Source organism: Aquila chrysaetos, chromosome 11, assembly GCF_900496995.4.
Source record: "Aquila chrysaetos chrysaetos chromosome 11, bAquChr1.4, whole genome shotgun sequence".
Taxonomy (NCBI): domain Eukaryota; kingdom Metazoa; phylum Chordata; class Aves; order Accipitriformes; family Accipitridae; genus Aquila; species Aquila chrysaetos.
The window spans coordinates 43,688,765-43,700,299 of NC_044014.1; the positions used below are offsets into that span (position 1 = coordinate 43,688,765).

At 66.0% G+C, this 11,535-nt stretch overlaps 3 protein-coding genes across 6 annotated transcripts in view; 2 read left to right on the forward strand and 1 right to left on the reverse strand.

The window, feature by feature from the left end:
* The window catches only part of DNM2 (dynamin 2), a 36,537-nt gene extending 33,630 nt beyond the window's left edge, over positions 1-2,907 (forward strand). The window contains exon 22 of the mRNA XM_030029682.2: positions 2,419-2,907. Coding sequence (XP_029885542.1) covers positions 2,419-2,455 — 37 coding nt within the window. The 3' untranslated portion in view covers positions 2,456-2,907. The remainder of the gene's footprint in view (positions 1-2,418) is intronic.
* On the reverse strand, positions 883-6,067 carry TMED1 (transmembrane p24 trafficking protein 1). 3 transcript variants are annotated; one of them, XM_041127365.1, is made up of 5 exons: positions 5,732-6,009; positions 5,199-5,296; positions 4,908-5,112; positions 3,847-4,053; positions 883-1,059 (listed from the first exon to the last, which is right to left on the reverse strand). In XM_041127365.1, exons 1-5 carry the CDS (start codon positions 5,888-5,890, stop codon positions 967-969), a joined length of 762 nt encoding a protein of 253 aa, XP_040983299.1. In that variant the 5' UTR covers positions 5,891-6,009; the 3' UTR covers positions 883-966. The 3 variants fall into 3 exon arrangements, with proteins under 3 accessions (XP_040983299.1, XP_029885549.1, XP_040983298.1); XM_030029689.2 differs by lacking the exon at positions 883-1,059 and having other exon boundaries at positions 3,697-4,053; XM_041127364.1 differs by lacking the exons at positions 883-1,059; positions 3,847-4,053 and having other exon boundaries at positions 4,060-5,112; positions 5,732-6,067.
* Positions 6,068-6,148: 81 nt separating this feature from the next.
* Positions 6,149-10,085, forward strand: C11H19orf38 (chromosome 11 C19orf38 homolog). Of its 2 annotated transcripts, XM_041127367.1 has the most exons (9): positions 6,149-7,253; positions 7,751-7,858; positions 7,965-8,264; positions 8,402-8,482; positions 8,604-8,690; positions 9,041-9,068; positions 9,224-9,267; positions 9,381-9,418; positions 9,559-10,085. In XM_041127367.1, the coding sequence occupies exons 2-9, from the start codon at positions 7,828-7,830 to the stop codon at positions 9,673-9,675; spliced, it is 726 nt and encodes a 241-aa protein (XP_040983301.1). In that variant the 5' UTR covers positions 6,149-7,253; positions 7,751-7,827; the 3' UTR covers positions 9,676-10,085. The 2 variants fall into 2 exon arrangements, with proteins under 2 accessions (XP_040983301.1, XP_029885548.1); XM_030029688.1 differs by lacking the exon at positions 9,041-9,068.
* Positions 10,086-11,535: the final 1,450 nt, after the last annotated feature.

Consider the following 11,535-nt stretch of genomic DNA (forward strand, 5'->3'; position numbering starts at 1 on the left):
ATTTCTTCCGCGACGCCCGCCCTCGCCCCGCTCCGTACTCGGTGCTCACCGTAAAGCGCCTGCCGCGGCGCACACCGAACCTCGGCCGCCGGTGACGCCCAAAGCCGGGCTGACCCGGGGAAAAAGACTGGAATAACGCGCGGGGAGGTGGGTCTCATGGCGGGGGGAGCGTGCCGGAGCATTCTGGGCAGCTCCGTGCCCTCCCGGTTTGTCGTCGCCACAACTCCTCGCCGGCAGCGGCTTTTCCAGCCCTGAGGAAGAGGAGGGAGCGTTTCTCCCCGCTGCCTCAAGCCCCCCACCCAGGACAGGCTCTTCTGGGGGTCCGGCTGCCCCCGATAATCCCGTGCAAATCCCGAAGGGGGAGAGGTTGTGTCTGGGAGGATGCCCGGAGCGAGGGGGCAGCCCCGAGCCAGCCGTGCCTTGGCCCCTGCAGCATCCCTGCCCGCTTTGCCGCTGCCTTCGGTCTTCCCCGAGGAGCCGGCCGCCCCACTGGGCTCTGGCTGGGAGCAGAGGTTGTAAATATTTTTACAGACTGTATTAATTGTATAAAAAAAAAAAAAAAAAAAAAAAAAAGGAAAAGAAAAAAAAAAAACCACCCCAACAATAATGTAGGTTTTTAAAAACATCGACTCCAGCCCCAGCCCAGCCAGGCTGCTGGGAGCGCGGAGATGGGGCTGCGGCGCTGCCTGCCTTAATCGCATCCCCCTTTTTCGCAGCGAGGTGTCCCGTCCCCCAATTAATCCGTTAACGAGCCCAGCCTGCCGCCCTGCCCGGTGTCATTCCGCCGGGCACCCCCAGGGTTTCGGGGGGCCGGTGGCATCGCCGGCACGGCCGCTCTGTGCAGCTCTCGCCCCCACCACCACCCTCCCCGGTCCGTGGCCGGTGCTGCCGCCGCCTCCCTGGCCGGGGGGGTCCCGTCCGGCGCTTGCCCCTTCCCGCCGGCGGTTTCGGGGGCCTCCCCCTCGCTCACCTCATCTGGCCAAAAACCCAGCCCGCTCCTCTCCTCTCCCTCCAGTTTGCCAACGTGTAAGTGCCTCCAGTCTGTATCCTATTAATAAACTAAAAAAAAAAATTTAAAAAAAAATAAAGGGGAAAAAAAAAATACAAATCTTCTGGTGAAAGTCTCTGGCGCTTCGTGGGGGTTTTGGTCTCACCCTTTCCTTCTCCCTCCTGCCTTTTCCTCCGGTGTCCCATTGCTGGGGGGGGGGGGCCTCGAATCAAGGGGAGCTTTTGGGGGGATCTCGAATCAAGAGGGCCTTTTGGGGGTCTCAGATTGAGGGGACTTTGTGGGGCTCTCGAATCAAACAGGGAGTCTGGGGGTCTCGGATCAAGGGGGGGCTGTCCTGCAGACTGTCTCTGTGCCAGCTCCTCTAACCAAGATTTCACTGATGGCTGTTTAAAACCCCAAATCTTTTATTATTTGCACCAAACCAACCCCATCCTCCGTGTAAGGCCCCCCCCAGTGCTGCCGAAGCGCGGTGGTCCCAGCATTTTTGGACGTGTCTTTGAGCGCCTGGGCTGCAGAAAACTGTTGTAGCAGAAAAATCCCGGTTGGAGCAAACGGGGGCCGGTGCTGGGCTGGGGCTGGATGCGGCCCCACAGCCCCGATTCCCCACCGCCCGGCTTGTGGCAGAGCCGCGTTTCTGTGCGGTCGCGGTCCGGCATCTCCTTGTCCTCGGAAACGGTGCCGGAGGGTGAACCGGTGCTCAACTGCGTCTCGCTCCAGCCCGGGAGGGACACGAGGGGCTCCGGTGGGATTTATCCCTCGGCAGCCGGAGGGAGGCCCGGCCACGCGACCTTGGCCGTGGTGGTCCCGGCGCAGCCGGAGCTTCCCCCGGTGCAGGGTTGTGCCGTCAGCTGCAGTAGGACTCGGTGCTCCGGCACGTACCGGAGCGTGCCGGCTCCAGGGCAGCCGGATATTGCGCTAAGAGGGATTTTTTGGGGGGATTTTCCGTAGAGCCAGGGCCGGACCCGGGTAGCGCGGCGAGCTCGGGTGTTTCAGGGTCGGTTCTCCCCCACGGCTGCGTCCCGCAGCCGCCAGCCGGGACGGGATGCTCCCGGGGCTGCAGCGGGAGGAAGGGGCGATGGAGTGCCGTCAGTCCCAATGGGATGGATCGCTAACGAAGGCGCTAACGAAGGCGCCGAGGGAAGCCGGCTGGGGCTTGTTGGGGGCTGATAGAAACGGGGGGGGGGGGGGGGGGGGCTGTGATTTGGGTGGGGGGGGTCTCACCCTGAGACTCCAGAGGCTCTTGGGGGGGACAGGGACCCGCTCAGGGGCTCCTCTGCAGCCGGAGCAGCCATGCTGGGGGGGTCCTGGCCGGGGACACCCCCCCACCCCGCGGACAGGGGAGCTCTGATCCCTCTAAACGCTCTTTTTCTTTTTTTTTTTTTTTTTTTTTTTTTTTCCCCTGCCACCAGGAGACCGGCTCCCTCTGCGCCGCCTCGGCCCTTCTGAGCTCCGCCGGCCCCGCTGCTCCGACCCCCCCCCCGTCCCACCGCCGCAAAGCCGAGCGGACGCCTTCGGCCGGGGGCGAAGGACGAGGCGTCGGGGGCACGCGAGGCCTCTCCCCCCGCAGCTTTCGGCAACCGCGGGGTTGGAAAAGGGCTCCTGGGACTGCGGCGTTTCGCTCCGGTGTGAAAACTCCCACTTCCCAGGTGCTGAGAAGCCCCCCACGAGCCGGGCCAGCCTCTTCCCACTGCCCTCACCTTGCCCAGGTTGTGATTTAGCAGATTAATAATGACCCCCCCCCCCCCCCCCCCCGCAGCCTGGGACTGGCTCCGGCTCCCGGTGATGCCGCACCGGCAAAGCTATGGGCAACTCTGCCCTTGCCGCGGGGATTTTCCCCCTTCGCCCTCCCCTCGTGGACGTCCCCGGGGTGTTTTCTTTCAGGGGCAGCAACACATAAAGCGCCTCCAACGCTTGCCCCAATTTTGGAGTATTTCTTGCCCCGTCTCTCTCCCAGCCCAGCTCTGTCGTCCCCCCCTATTTACGGGCACCAGGAATGACATTTGCTGCTTGAATTCCCTTTTCTGGGCATTTTTAAGGCTGGATCTGCTCCTCATGGCCGTCTTGGTTCTGTTCAAACGCCTCCCGCGGAGGAAGGGCCAAGCCTGCACCCCTGAATCTGCGAGAGCCGCAGGGAGGGAGACGCTGGGCGGGGGAATCCTGGCTCCGCGTTGGCCGAGGAAAGTCCCGGTTTCCCCCGAAGCCGGAGGGATTCGGCGGGTCCTTCCCGGATGCTCGGACGAGCCGCAGGGCAGCGGCATTGGGAGAGCAGCTCCGGCACGCGGTGAGCCTCCAGGCAGCGGTTTCCATCTCCGCGGTGCCGGCCATGCCGTATCGGAGCCAGCGGGCAGGGCCGGGTCCACGTCCTACCCGATAAACGCTGCGGGAGTGGGGAACCCTCTCCCCGAGCAAAGTCCTTCCCGGCTCCGGCTCCTCCGGGGCCCTTTTCCCTCCCGGTGGAGGCAATTCCGAGGAGTTTGTCCAGCCCCCGGCTACGGCTGAGCCTATAAACCACCTCGGGATCCCAGAGACTCGCCCCCGCGACTCCCCGCAGGGCCCAGAATAAACGGATTCCTTCCTCAAAGGCTCAGAGACGCGCATTCGAGGCCCTTCGGTGACGAAATGCGGGGGGGGGTTCGCCCCCAAACCTCCCCCCCCCCGGGGTTCGCATTGGCTCCAAGACACCGCGGTACAAAGCTGGGCAGGTTTAATCCCCGCCGGGAGGGAGCAGCAGCGGCCGGAGGGGAGCACGTCCCTCCTCCGACGCCGTCCCGGCAGGGAGCCGAGTCCCGTGTGTGTGTGCGTGCATCCCCCACCCTCACCCCCATCTACGTCCGCACCGTCCTCTTGTCCTCGAAGAGGCTCTTCAGCATGTAGACCTGGAGGAAAGCCACCACCACCAGCACGCCCAGGTTGACGGCCGACCAGAAGTTCACCCGGCCCAGGTTGCTCTCCTGCAGGTTACGGTCTCGGGCCTCGAAGGCTCGAAGCAGCGTCTGCATCTGGATGCTCCGTTCCAGGCGGCTCTTCATGGTCTCGATGGATTCCTGGGGACGGAAAGGGAGGCACCGGTCGGACGTGCCGATCTCCGCTGCCTCCTCAGGGAATCCCGGGACGGTTTGGGTGGGAAGGGACGCTTGGAGCTCAGCCCGTCCAACCCCCCCTGCCACGAGCGGGGCCGTCTTCACCGAGGTCAGGGTGCTCAGAGCCCCGGCCAGCCCGGCCCCGAAGGGTCCCAGGGACGGACGGGGCATCGACCCCCTCCCTGGGCAGCCTCTGCCAGGGCCTCACCCCCCTCGGCGGGAAGAATTTCCTCCCTAGAGCCGGGCCGAATCGCCCCTCTTTTAGCCGAAAACCCTTCCCCCTTGTCCCGGCGCTGCCGGCCCGCCGAAAGAGTCTGTCCCCGTCTTTCTGGGCAGCACCGCGAGGTGCAAGAAGGTCTTCCCGGAGCCTTCTCCCCTCCGGGCTGAACACCCCCAACTCTTCCAGCCCTCGGATCAGCTCCGCGGGCTCCTCCGGACCCGCTCCCGCAGGTCCCTCTCCTTCCTCTGCTGAGCACCCCAGAGCTGGGAGCAGAATTACGGAATAATTTAGGTTGGAAAAGACTTTTAAGATCATCGAGTCCGACCGTCAACCCAATGCTGCTGAATCCAAACGCAGGACTGCCGGGGGGGTCTCGCTGGACTCGAGGGGCAGAATCCCCTCCCTTGCCCTGCCGGCCACGCTGCCGGTGATGCCGCCCGGGAGGCGGTTGGATTCCCAGGCTACCGGCACGCGTCGCCGGCTCGTGTCCGGCTCTTCCTCCTCCACGGGGTGGCTCCGATGCCTTCATCCCCGGCCGGTAAGGATACCGGCCCAGCCGCAGGACCTCACGCTCGGCCTCGTCGAACCTCATCCGCACCTTGATGTCCTCGATTTTGACGTCCAGCGTGTCCTCGGGCTCCGCCGCCTCCACCCAGCCGTCGCCTTCCTCCTCCTCCTCCTCTTCCTCCTCCTCCTCCTGGGCGCTGTCGAAGATGAGCTCGAAGAACACCAGCTTCTCCGAGATGGTGCTGAAGGAGTTGTCGAAGCAGAGCTTGTAGTCGCCGGCCTCGGTGGGCTCCACGCTGCCGGGGTGGAGAGGAGAGTGGGGTCAGCGGGACGGGACGGGAGACGGGACGGGAGACGGGACGGGAGACGGGACGGGACTCACGTGTGCGCCCCGTCGGAGCGGCGGGACTCGCTGACCAGCAGCAGCCCCGAGGGACTCTCCAGGGAAAAGTCGACATCCAGCCCGGCCCCACCGATCACCTGCCGGAACCGGGGATGAACACCGGTAACGGGGACACCCCTCCGGTAACGGGGATCCCTCTCTGGTACCGGGGATCCCCCTCCGGTAACGGGGACACTCCTCCGGTACCGGGGATCCCTCTCTGGTACCGGGGACACCCCTCCTGCCCAGCCCTGGGCCCCACGTCCCCCCACACCTGCCTATGGGCCCGGTACCGGTTTCCCCCCCAACTCCTTCTCCCGGTACCCCCCCCGGTACCGGCTTCCCCCCCCTCCTCCTCCTCCCGGTATCCCCCCTCCAGTCCAGCTTCCCCGTTCCCACCCCCCCCCAGGCCCCAACCCCTCCGTTACCGGCCCAGCTCTCCCGTTACCGGCCCGGTACAAGCCCCGCCCCCCGGCGCAAGCCCCGCCCCCTCCGGTATAGGCCCGCCCCCAGGCCCCGCCCCCCTCCGGTACCTGGTACTCGGCCTCCAGGGAGGCGTTCCCGGGCGCGCCCTGGTAGAAGCATTCCCGGCGGCCGGCGGGCAGGACGAACGTCACCTCGGCGTCGGGGGGCGGCGGGGCGGCGGCGGGCCCGGTGCAGAGCGCCAGCAGCCACAGCCACCGCGCCGCCATTTCCGACGCGCGGCGCCTTTAAGGCAGGCCCCGCCCCGCCGCCGCGCGCCGACAGGGCCCGGGCGGACGGCGGGGTTGTCCGCGGCGGGCGCCTGAGGCGGGAGCGGCGAGGCCGGGCTTCAGGCAGCCCCTCAGCCGCCCGCGGGGCGGGGTCCTGGCGAAGCTGGCAGCGTTGCCCCGCCTCTCCCGGAATCCTCTCCGCTAATTGGTTGCTCCCTCCCGGCGCCCGGCGTTCTAACTTCTCATTGGCCAGCGCGGACCAGCGCCCGCCCCCTCATCGTCTTCCCTCAGCCCGGGGGGCCGCGGCCGCCGCCTGAGGGGAGCCGGACTCCCACAATGCACCGCGGTGTGGTCTGGGGCAGATGAGGGGGGGCTGGGGCTAATTTGGGTGGTTAAGTGCAGATTTGGAGGCTCCTGGGGCAGCTTTAGCTGGCTAGGTGCAGATTTGGCGGGCCCTAGGGCAGATCTGGGAGGTCCTGAGACAGATTTGGGGGGCCCTGGGGCACATTCAGGTGGTTAGGCGCAGATTTGGGGGGCCCTGAGGCAGATTTGGGGGGCCCTGGGGCACATTCAGGTGGTTAGGCACAGATCTGGGGGGCCCTGAGGCAGATTTGGAGTGCCCTGGGGCAGATTTAGGTGGTTAGGTGCAGATTTGGGGGGCCCTGGGACAGATTTAGGGGGCCAGCGCAGATTTGGGCAGCCCTGGAGCAGATCTGGGTAGTTAGGTGCAGTTCTGGGGCGGCCCTAGGGCAGGACTGGGGGCCCCTGGGGCAGATTAGGTGGTTAGGTGCAGATCTGGGGGGGCCCTGGGACAGGACTGGGATCCTGGGGCAGATTTGGGAGGCCCCAGGGCAAATTTGGGTGGTTAGGTGCGGATTTGGGAGTCCCTGAGGATGATCTGGGGGGCCTAAGGCAGATTTATGTGCTTAGGGGCAGATTTGGGAGATCTTGGCACAGCTTGAGGGGCCGGAGAGCAGACTGGGGGGGTTCTGTGAGCAATGTCAGGGTGCGAGGCTGCTCCCCAGCCAGGGCCCTGGCTCAACCCCGCGGCTTGGCCTCACCCTCCTGGGGAAACGGAGGTGCAGGGCCACAGCCGTCCTACCGCCGCCGCTGCCCGGCCCCAGGCCAACCTCTCAGCCCTGATTCCTCGCGGTTTTGGGACGGCCGCAGGAGGAAGCAGGCGTGGGCCAAGCAGGCGGGCGCATCCGGCACGCGGTCCCCGCCGCCGGCTGTGCCCCGCCTCTCCCCACGCAACAGCCCCCGGGCTGGCCTGCGCGGTCACGTCCCTCAGGTCACGTCCCTCAGGATCGGCGACTCCAGGAACGGCCCCTCGTTTTGCGTCCGCATCGTCAGCCCTGACGAGGTGCGTCTCCTTGGGCTTGCTGGTCGCTTCCTGCCCTGAAGCGCTGCGCACGCCAGGCTCCATTCCACCTTGTGGGCAGCTGCTTTTCATTAACGGGCAAAGCGATTGCCGCCGAGGCTGGCAGCACTGTCGGGAGCCGGACGTGCTGGAGAAAAACCGCAGGAGTTGTTTCAAGCCGTCCGACCCTGTCGAGGGTCTGGGTGAGGGTCCCGGTTGGGTGTCAGTCCAGAGTGACGCCTTGTTACGTCCTGTTTACACCTCTTTTTTGATGATATCATCGTCATAATTGGGGAGTGAGCCCAGGAAATCACGTCCAGTGTCAGGAGCAGGTTTCACACAGACACGAGCTCACATCGCTCTGATTATTGGGTGGAAAAAGCCTTTTTCGTGCAACAGGGGAAAAAAATAACCCCGGTCTGTACTTGGGGACTCTGTCATTTCCTTCCTGGGTGATGAAACTTCATTTTGAGCAAAATCCTCCTCCTTCTTCTTTTCAGCGGAGAGCTCCTGCGCCTCGGGGTCTCTTCGACGGGGCCGTCCCTGATCCAGACCCCGGAGGAGGAAGAGGAGGAGGATGAGGCTGGAGTTTCTCCTCTTTGTGGCAGGTATGTTGTCCTTGCCTCCACCTGAGCTTGGGTTGGCCGAGCTAGAATTCACCACCGCACCAGTCGCTTGACGGTCGCATCCGGCTCCCTGTTCCCTCTCTCGCAGGAGCCATGGCAGCGCCGAGGCTCTCCCCGCCGCCGCTCGGGCTCCTCTTCCAAGAGGACGGGGGTTCCCCGAAAATCAGCTGCTTCGCCCCGCAGAGCTACGCCGGCAGCACCTTCGAGCTCTTTGCGACGGGCGCCGATGTCCCCGCGCAGAGTGTCTCCGCCAACCCGGGTCAGCACAAGGTTGATTTCACCCTGGATGGGACCGCGCTGGCCTCCCGGTGCTACCGGTGCAGGTACCGGAGCTATAACGGCAGCGCCTGGCAGATGTCGGCATTCAGCATGGAGATTGTGGTGAACGGTGCGGGTGGTGGGACGCCGGGGGGGGCGGCGGGTGGGGGCACCCCCTCCCCACAGCCGTGAGGGGCTCCGCCACGGCACAGCGGCCATGGCGCACCGGGGCCGCCGCCGACCCAAACCCAACGTGTTTCTCCCCAGCCTCGGGTGACGCCGGCTGTCATCCCCCCACCGCCGCCCCGACCGGCCGTCCTCTGCCGACCTCCACCACTCTGCGGCAAGGTACCGGCACGGGCGACCCTCCCGGCTCGGCGACAGTGCCGGTGTCTTGTTCCCGGTGGTCCTCTGTGGCCGTGCCGGGGGTTTCCCTGCGGGTGACCCCCTGCTCTCTCTCCCCTTCCAGATCGTTCCTGGCTTCTCCCAGTTGCCATCAGCGTGGCCGGCCTGGTGCTGCTGCTGCTGGCAGCGGCGGCGGTGGTGGCCTGTCGAGGTGCGTAGGGTGCGGGCACTCTCGCTGGCGTGGCCGTGCCCGGCAGAGGCCCATAACCGGGGAGCGCTGGCTGTGCCGACAGGGATTGGCGCTTCGGATGTCCCCGCCGGGGCGGCACACGGTTCGGTGCTGCCTCAGGGGCGAGGGTGCCGGTGCTGGTGCCGTCAGGCAGATCCCTTCTTGGTCCTCACCGGCTCCGGGCGAGTCACCGGCAGCAGGAACTCGGGGGGGTTGTGGTTCGGGGAGAAGCGGGTTTATGGCACCTGCTGGGTCCCCCCCGGCATCACCGCGCAGCTCCGGTGTCTGAGCCTGGCTGCGCCTCCACCCGTCTCTGTTTTCTCTCTCGCCAGTCAAGGCCAGGAGACAGCGGGCAAAGAGGTGAGAGCTTTCGGAGCCGGCGCCGCTGCGGCTAAACCATCCCCGAAAGCTCCCTGGGACCCCCCGGCCGAGCCGCGGCGCCGGGCTCCCCGCTGCCTCCTCCCTGCCCGCGCGCGCCCCTGCCCGCCGCGCTGCCACCGGTTTTGTTTTTGCAGGCAGCAGGCGTCTTGCTGGACGGAAACGCGGTACCCCACCACCGGTAAGGCTCAGACCCACCCTGTGCCGGGGCGATGCCCCTTCGGCGGCCGGTGCCACCGCTTCCCCCAGCCCCCAGCACACTAAAACCGTCCCCGTCCCCTTTTTTCTCCGCAGAGCTTTCCTATGACAACTGCGTCTACGCCGTCAGCGTGGTGAGTGGGGGCGGACGGGGGGTCCCGTGCCCACCCGGGGTTGGTTTTGGGGTCTGCCCGCCTGCCGGAGCGGCACGGGCTCATCCGGCTGCCGGCGGCTGCCCCGGCTCACCCCCCCCCCCCCCCCCCCCCCCGGCAAGAATGCGCAGCCAGGAGCCGCCGACGGCACCGGCACACCCCCGGTGTCCCCACAGAGATACCCCCAGGCGTCCCCCCCCATGGCATCCCACTTCAGCACCTTCAGGTCCTTGGCATGAGCCCCGGCGGGGCCGTGTCTGCCGGAGCTCCCCACGGCACCAGAGCCCAGCTCCTCCTTCTGCCGGGGAGCACGAGGAGCTCCCGGCCCAACCGCGAGGGAAGGGGCTGCGTGAAGTCAAGGTCGGTGAGGCGCCGGCACGCCGCGGCACCACGCCGGCTGGGGGACGTGCCGGGGGCTTCCCGGAGCTGCCCACGAGACCCCCGGCACGGGAGAGGTGCCGACGCACCGCCGGCGGTTCAACACCAGAGCCGGCAAAGGGCCCTCCTCTTCCTCGCACCTTTGCCACCGGGGAGGCGGTGGGCGCGCGGCAGAGCTGGGCTGGGCGCCCCAAATCGCGGTGACTCTGTGCCGGGGCGTCTCTGCTGGCACTGGAGCCGGCTCTGGTTACAATAAAGGTGTTTGCCGCCAGGTGCCGGTGCAGGACGTGGGTGCCGTGTCGCCCTGCGTGCGTGGCCCGGCAGTGCCCGGTGCTCGCGTGGTGCTGTGCGGTGCCCGGTGCCCGTTATCCGGTGCTGTCTCTGCCCGTTGGCCGGTTCCCGGCGCCGGTATCTGGTGGCAGTGTCTGTGGCCGGTGCCATTGCCGGTACCAATGCCCGGTGCTGCGCCCGGTTCCCCTGCCCTTCCCGGTGCTGGTGCCCCTTGCCCGGTGCCCGTTGCTTGCTGTTGGTGCCGGTTCCCGGTGCCGGTCCCCGGTGCCAGTGGCAGTACCCTGTCCCTGGTGCTGGTACCTGGTCCCCGGTGCCCTTTGCCTGGTGCCGGCCCCTGATCCTGGTCCTGATCCCCGGTCCCTGTCCCCGGTCCCTGTCCCTGGTCCCTGTCCCTGATCCCTGTCCCTGATACCTGTCCCCAGTCCCAGTCCCGATCCTGGATCTTGGTCCCGATCCTGGATCTCAGTCCCAATCCCTTTCCCTGATCCCTGATCCTGGATCTCAGCCCTGATCCCAGTTCCGATCCTGATCCCGGTCCCTGTTCCTTGTCCCTGATCCCGGATCTCGGTCCTGATCCCTGTCCCCAATTCCTGATTCCAGTCCTGGCCCCGATCCTGGATCTTGGTCCTGATCCCTATCCCTGATCCTGGTCTCAGTCCTGATACCTGTCCTGGTCCCGATCCCGGTCCCAATCCCTGATCCCTGTCACCAATCCCTGATCCTGATCCCTGGTCCTGATCCTGGTCCTGATCCCTGGTCCCGATCCCAATCCCTGGTCTTGATCCTGGTCTCGATCCTGGTCCCTGATCCCTGATCCTGGATCTCAGTCCAGATCCCTGTCCTGATCCTGATCCTGGTCCCTGATCCCTGTCACCAATCCCTGATCCCTGATCCCTGGTCCTGATCCCTGATCCCAATCCCGATCCTTGATCCCTTTCCCTGATCCTTGGTCCCAGTCCTGGTCCTGATCCTCGATCCTGATCCTGGTCCCGATCCCCGATCCTGATCCCTTTCCCTGATCCCCATCCCTTTCCCTGATCCCTTTCCCTGATCTCGATGCCTGATCCCAATCCCCGATCCTGATCCCTTTCCCTGATCCCTGGTCCCAGTCCCTAGGTCCCGATCCCGATCCCTTCCCCTGATCCTTGGTCCTGATCCTTGGTCCTGATCCCAGTCCCTGGTCCTGATCCCGATCCCTGATCCCTTTCCCTGATCCTGATCCCTTTCCCTGATCCCGATCCCTTTCCCTGATCTCAATCCCTGATCCCAATCCCCGATTCCTTTCCCTGATCCCTGGTCCCAATCCCTAGGTCCCGATCCCCGATCCCGATCCCTTCCTTTCTCTGATCCCGGTCCCGATCCCGATCCCTTTCCCTGATCCCCGATCCCGATGGCGGCGCCGCGCGGCCGCCGGCCGCCAGGGGTCGCGT

Coding starts and splice junctions, on each gene's coding strand:
- C11H19orf38 (XM_041127367.1), top strand. CDS start 7,828: ATGAGGCTGGAGTTTCTCCTCTTTGTGGCAG. Junction 7,859..7,964: donor GTTTCTCCTCTTTGTGGCAG/GTATGTTGTCCT, acceptor CCTCTCTCGCAG/GAGCCATGGCAGCGCCGAGG. Junction 8,691..9,040: donor GGCGGTGGTGGCCTGTCGAG/GTGCGTAGGGTG, acceptor CTCTCTCGCCAG/TCAAGGCCAGGAGACAGCGG.
- TMED1 (XM_041127364.1), bottom strand. CDS start 5,890: ATGGCGGCGCGGTGGCTGTGGCTGCTGGCGCTCTGCACCGGGCCCGCC. Junction 5,297..5,731: donor CCCTGGAGGCCGAGTACCAG/GTACCGGAGGGG, acceptor CGGTTCCGGCAG/GTGATCGGTGGGGCCGGGCT. Junction 5,113..5,198: donor CGCTCCGACGGGGCGCACAC/GTGAGTCCCGTC, acceptor CCACCCCGGCAG/CGTGGAGCCCACCGAGGCCG.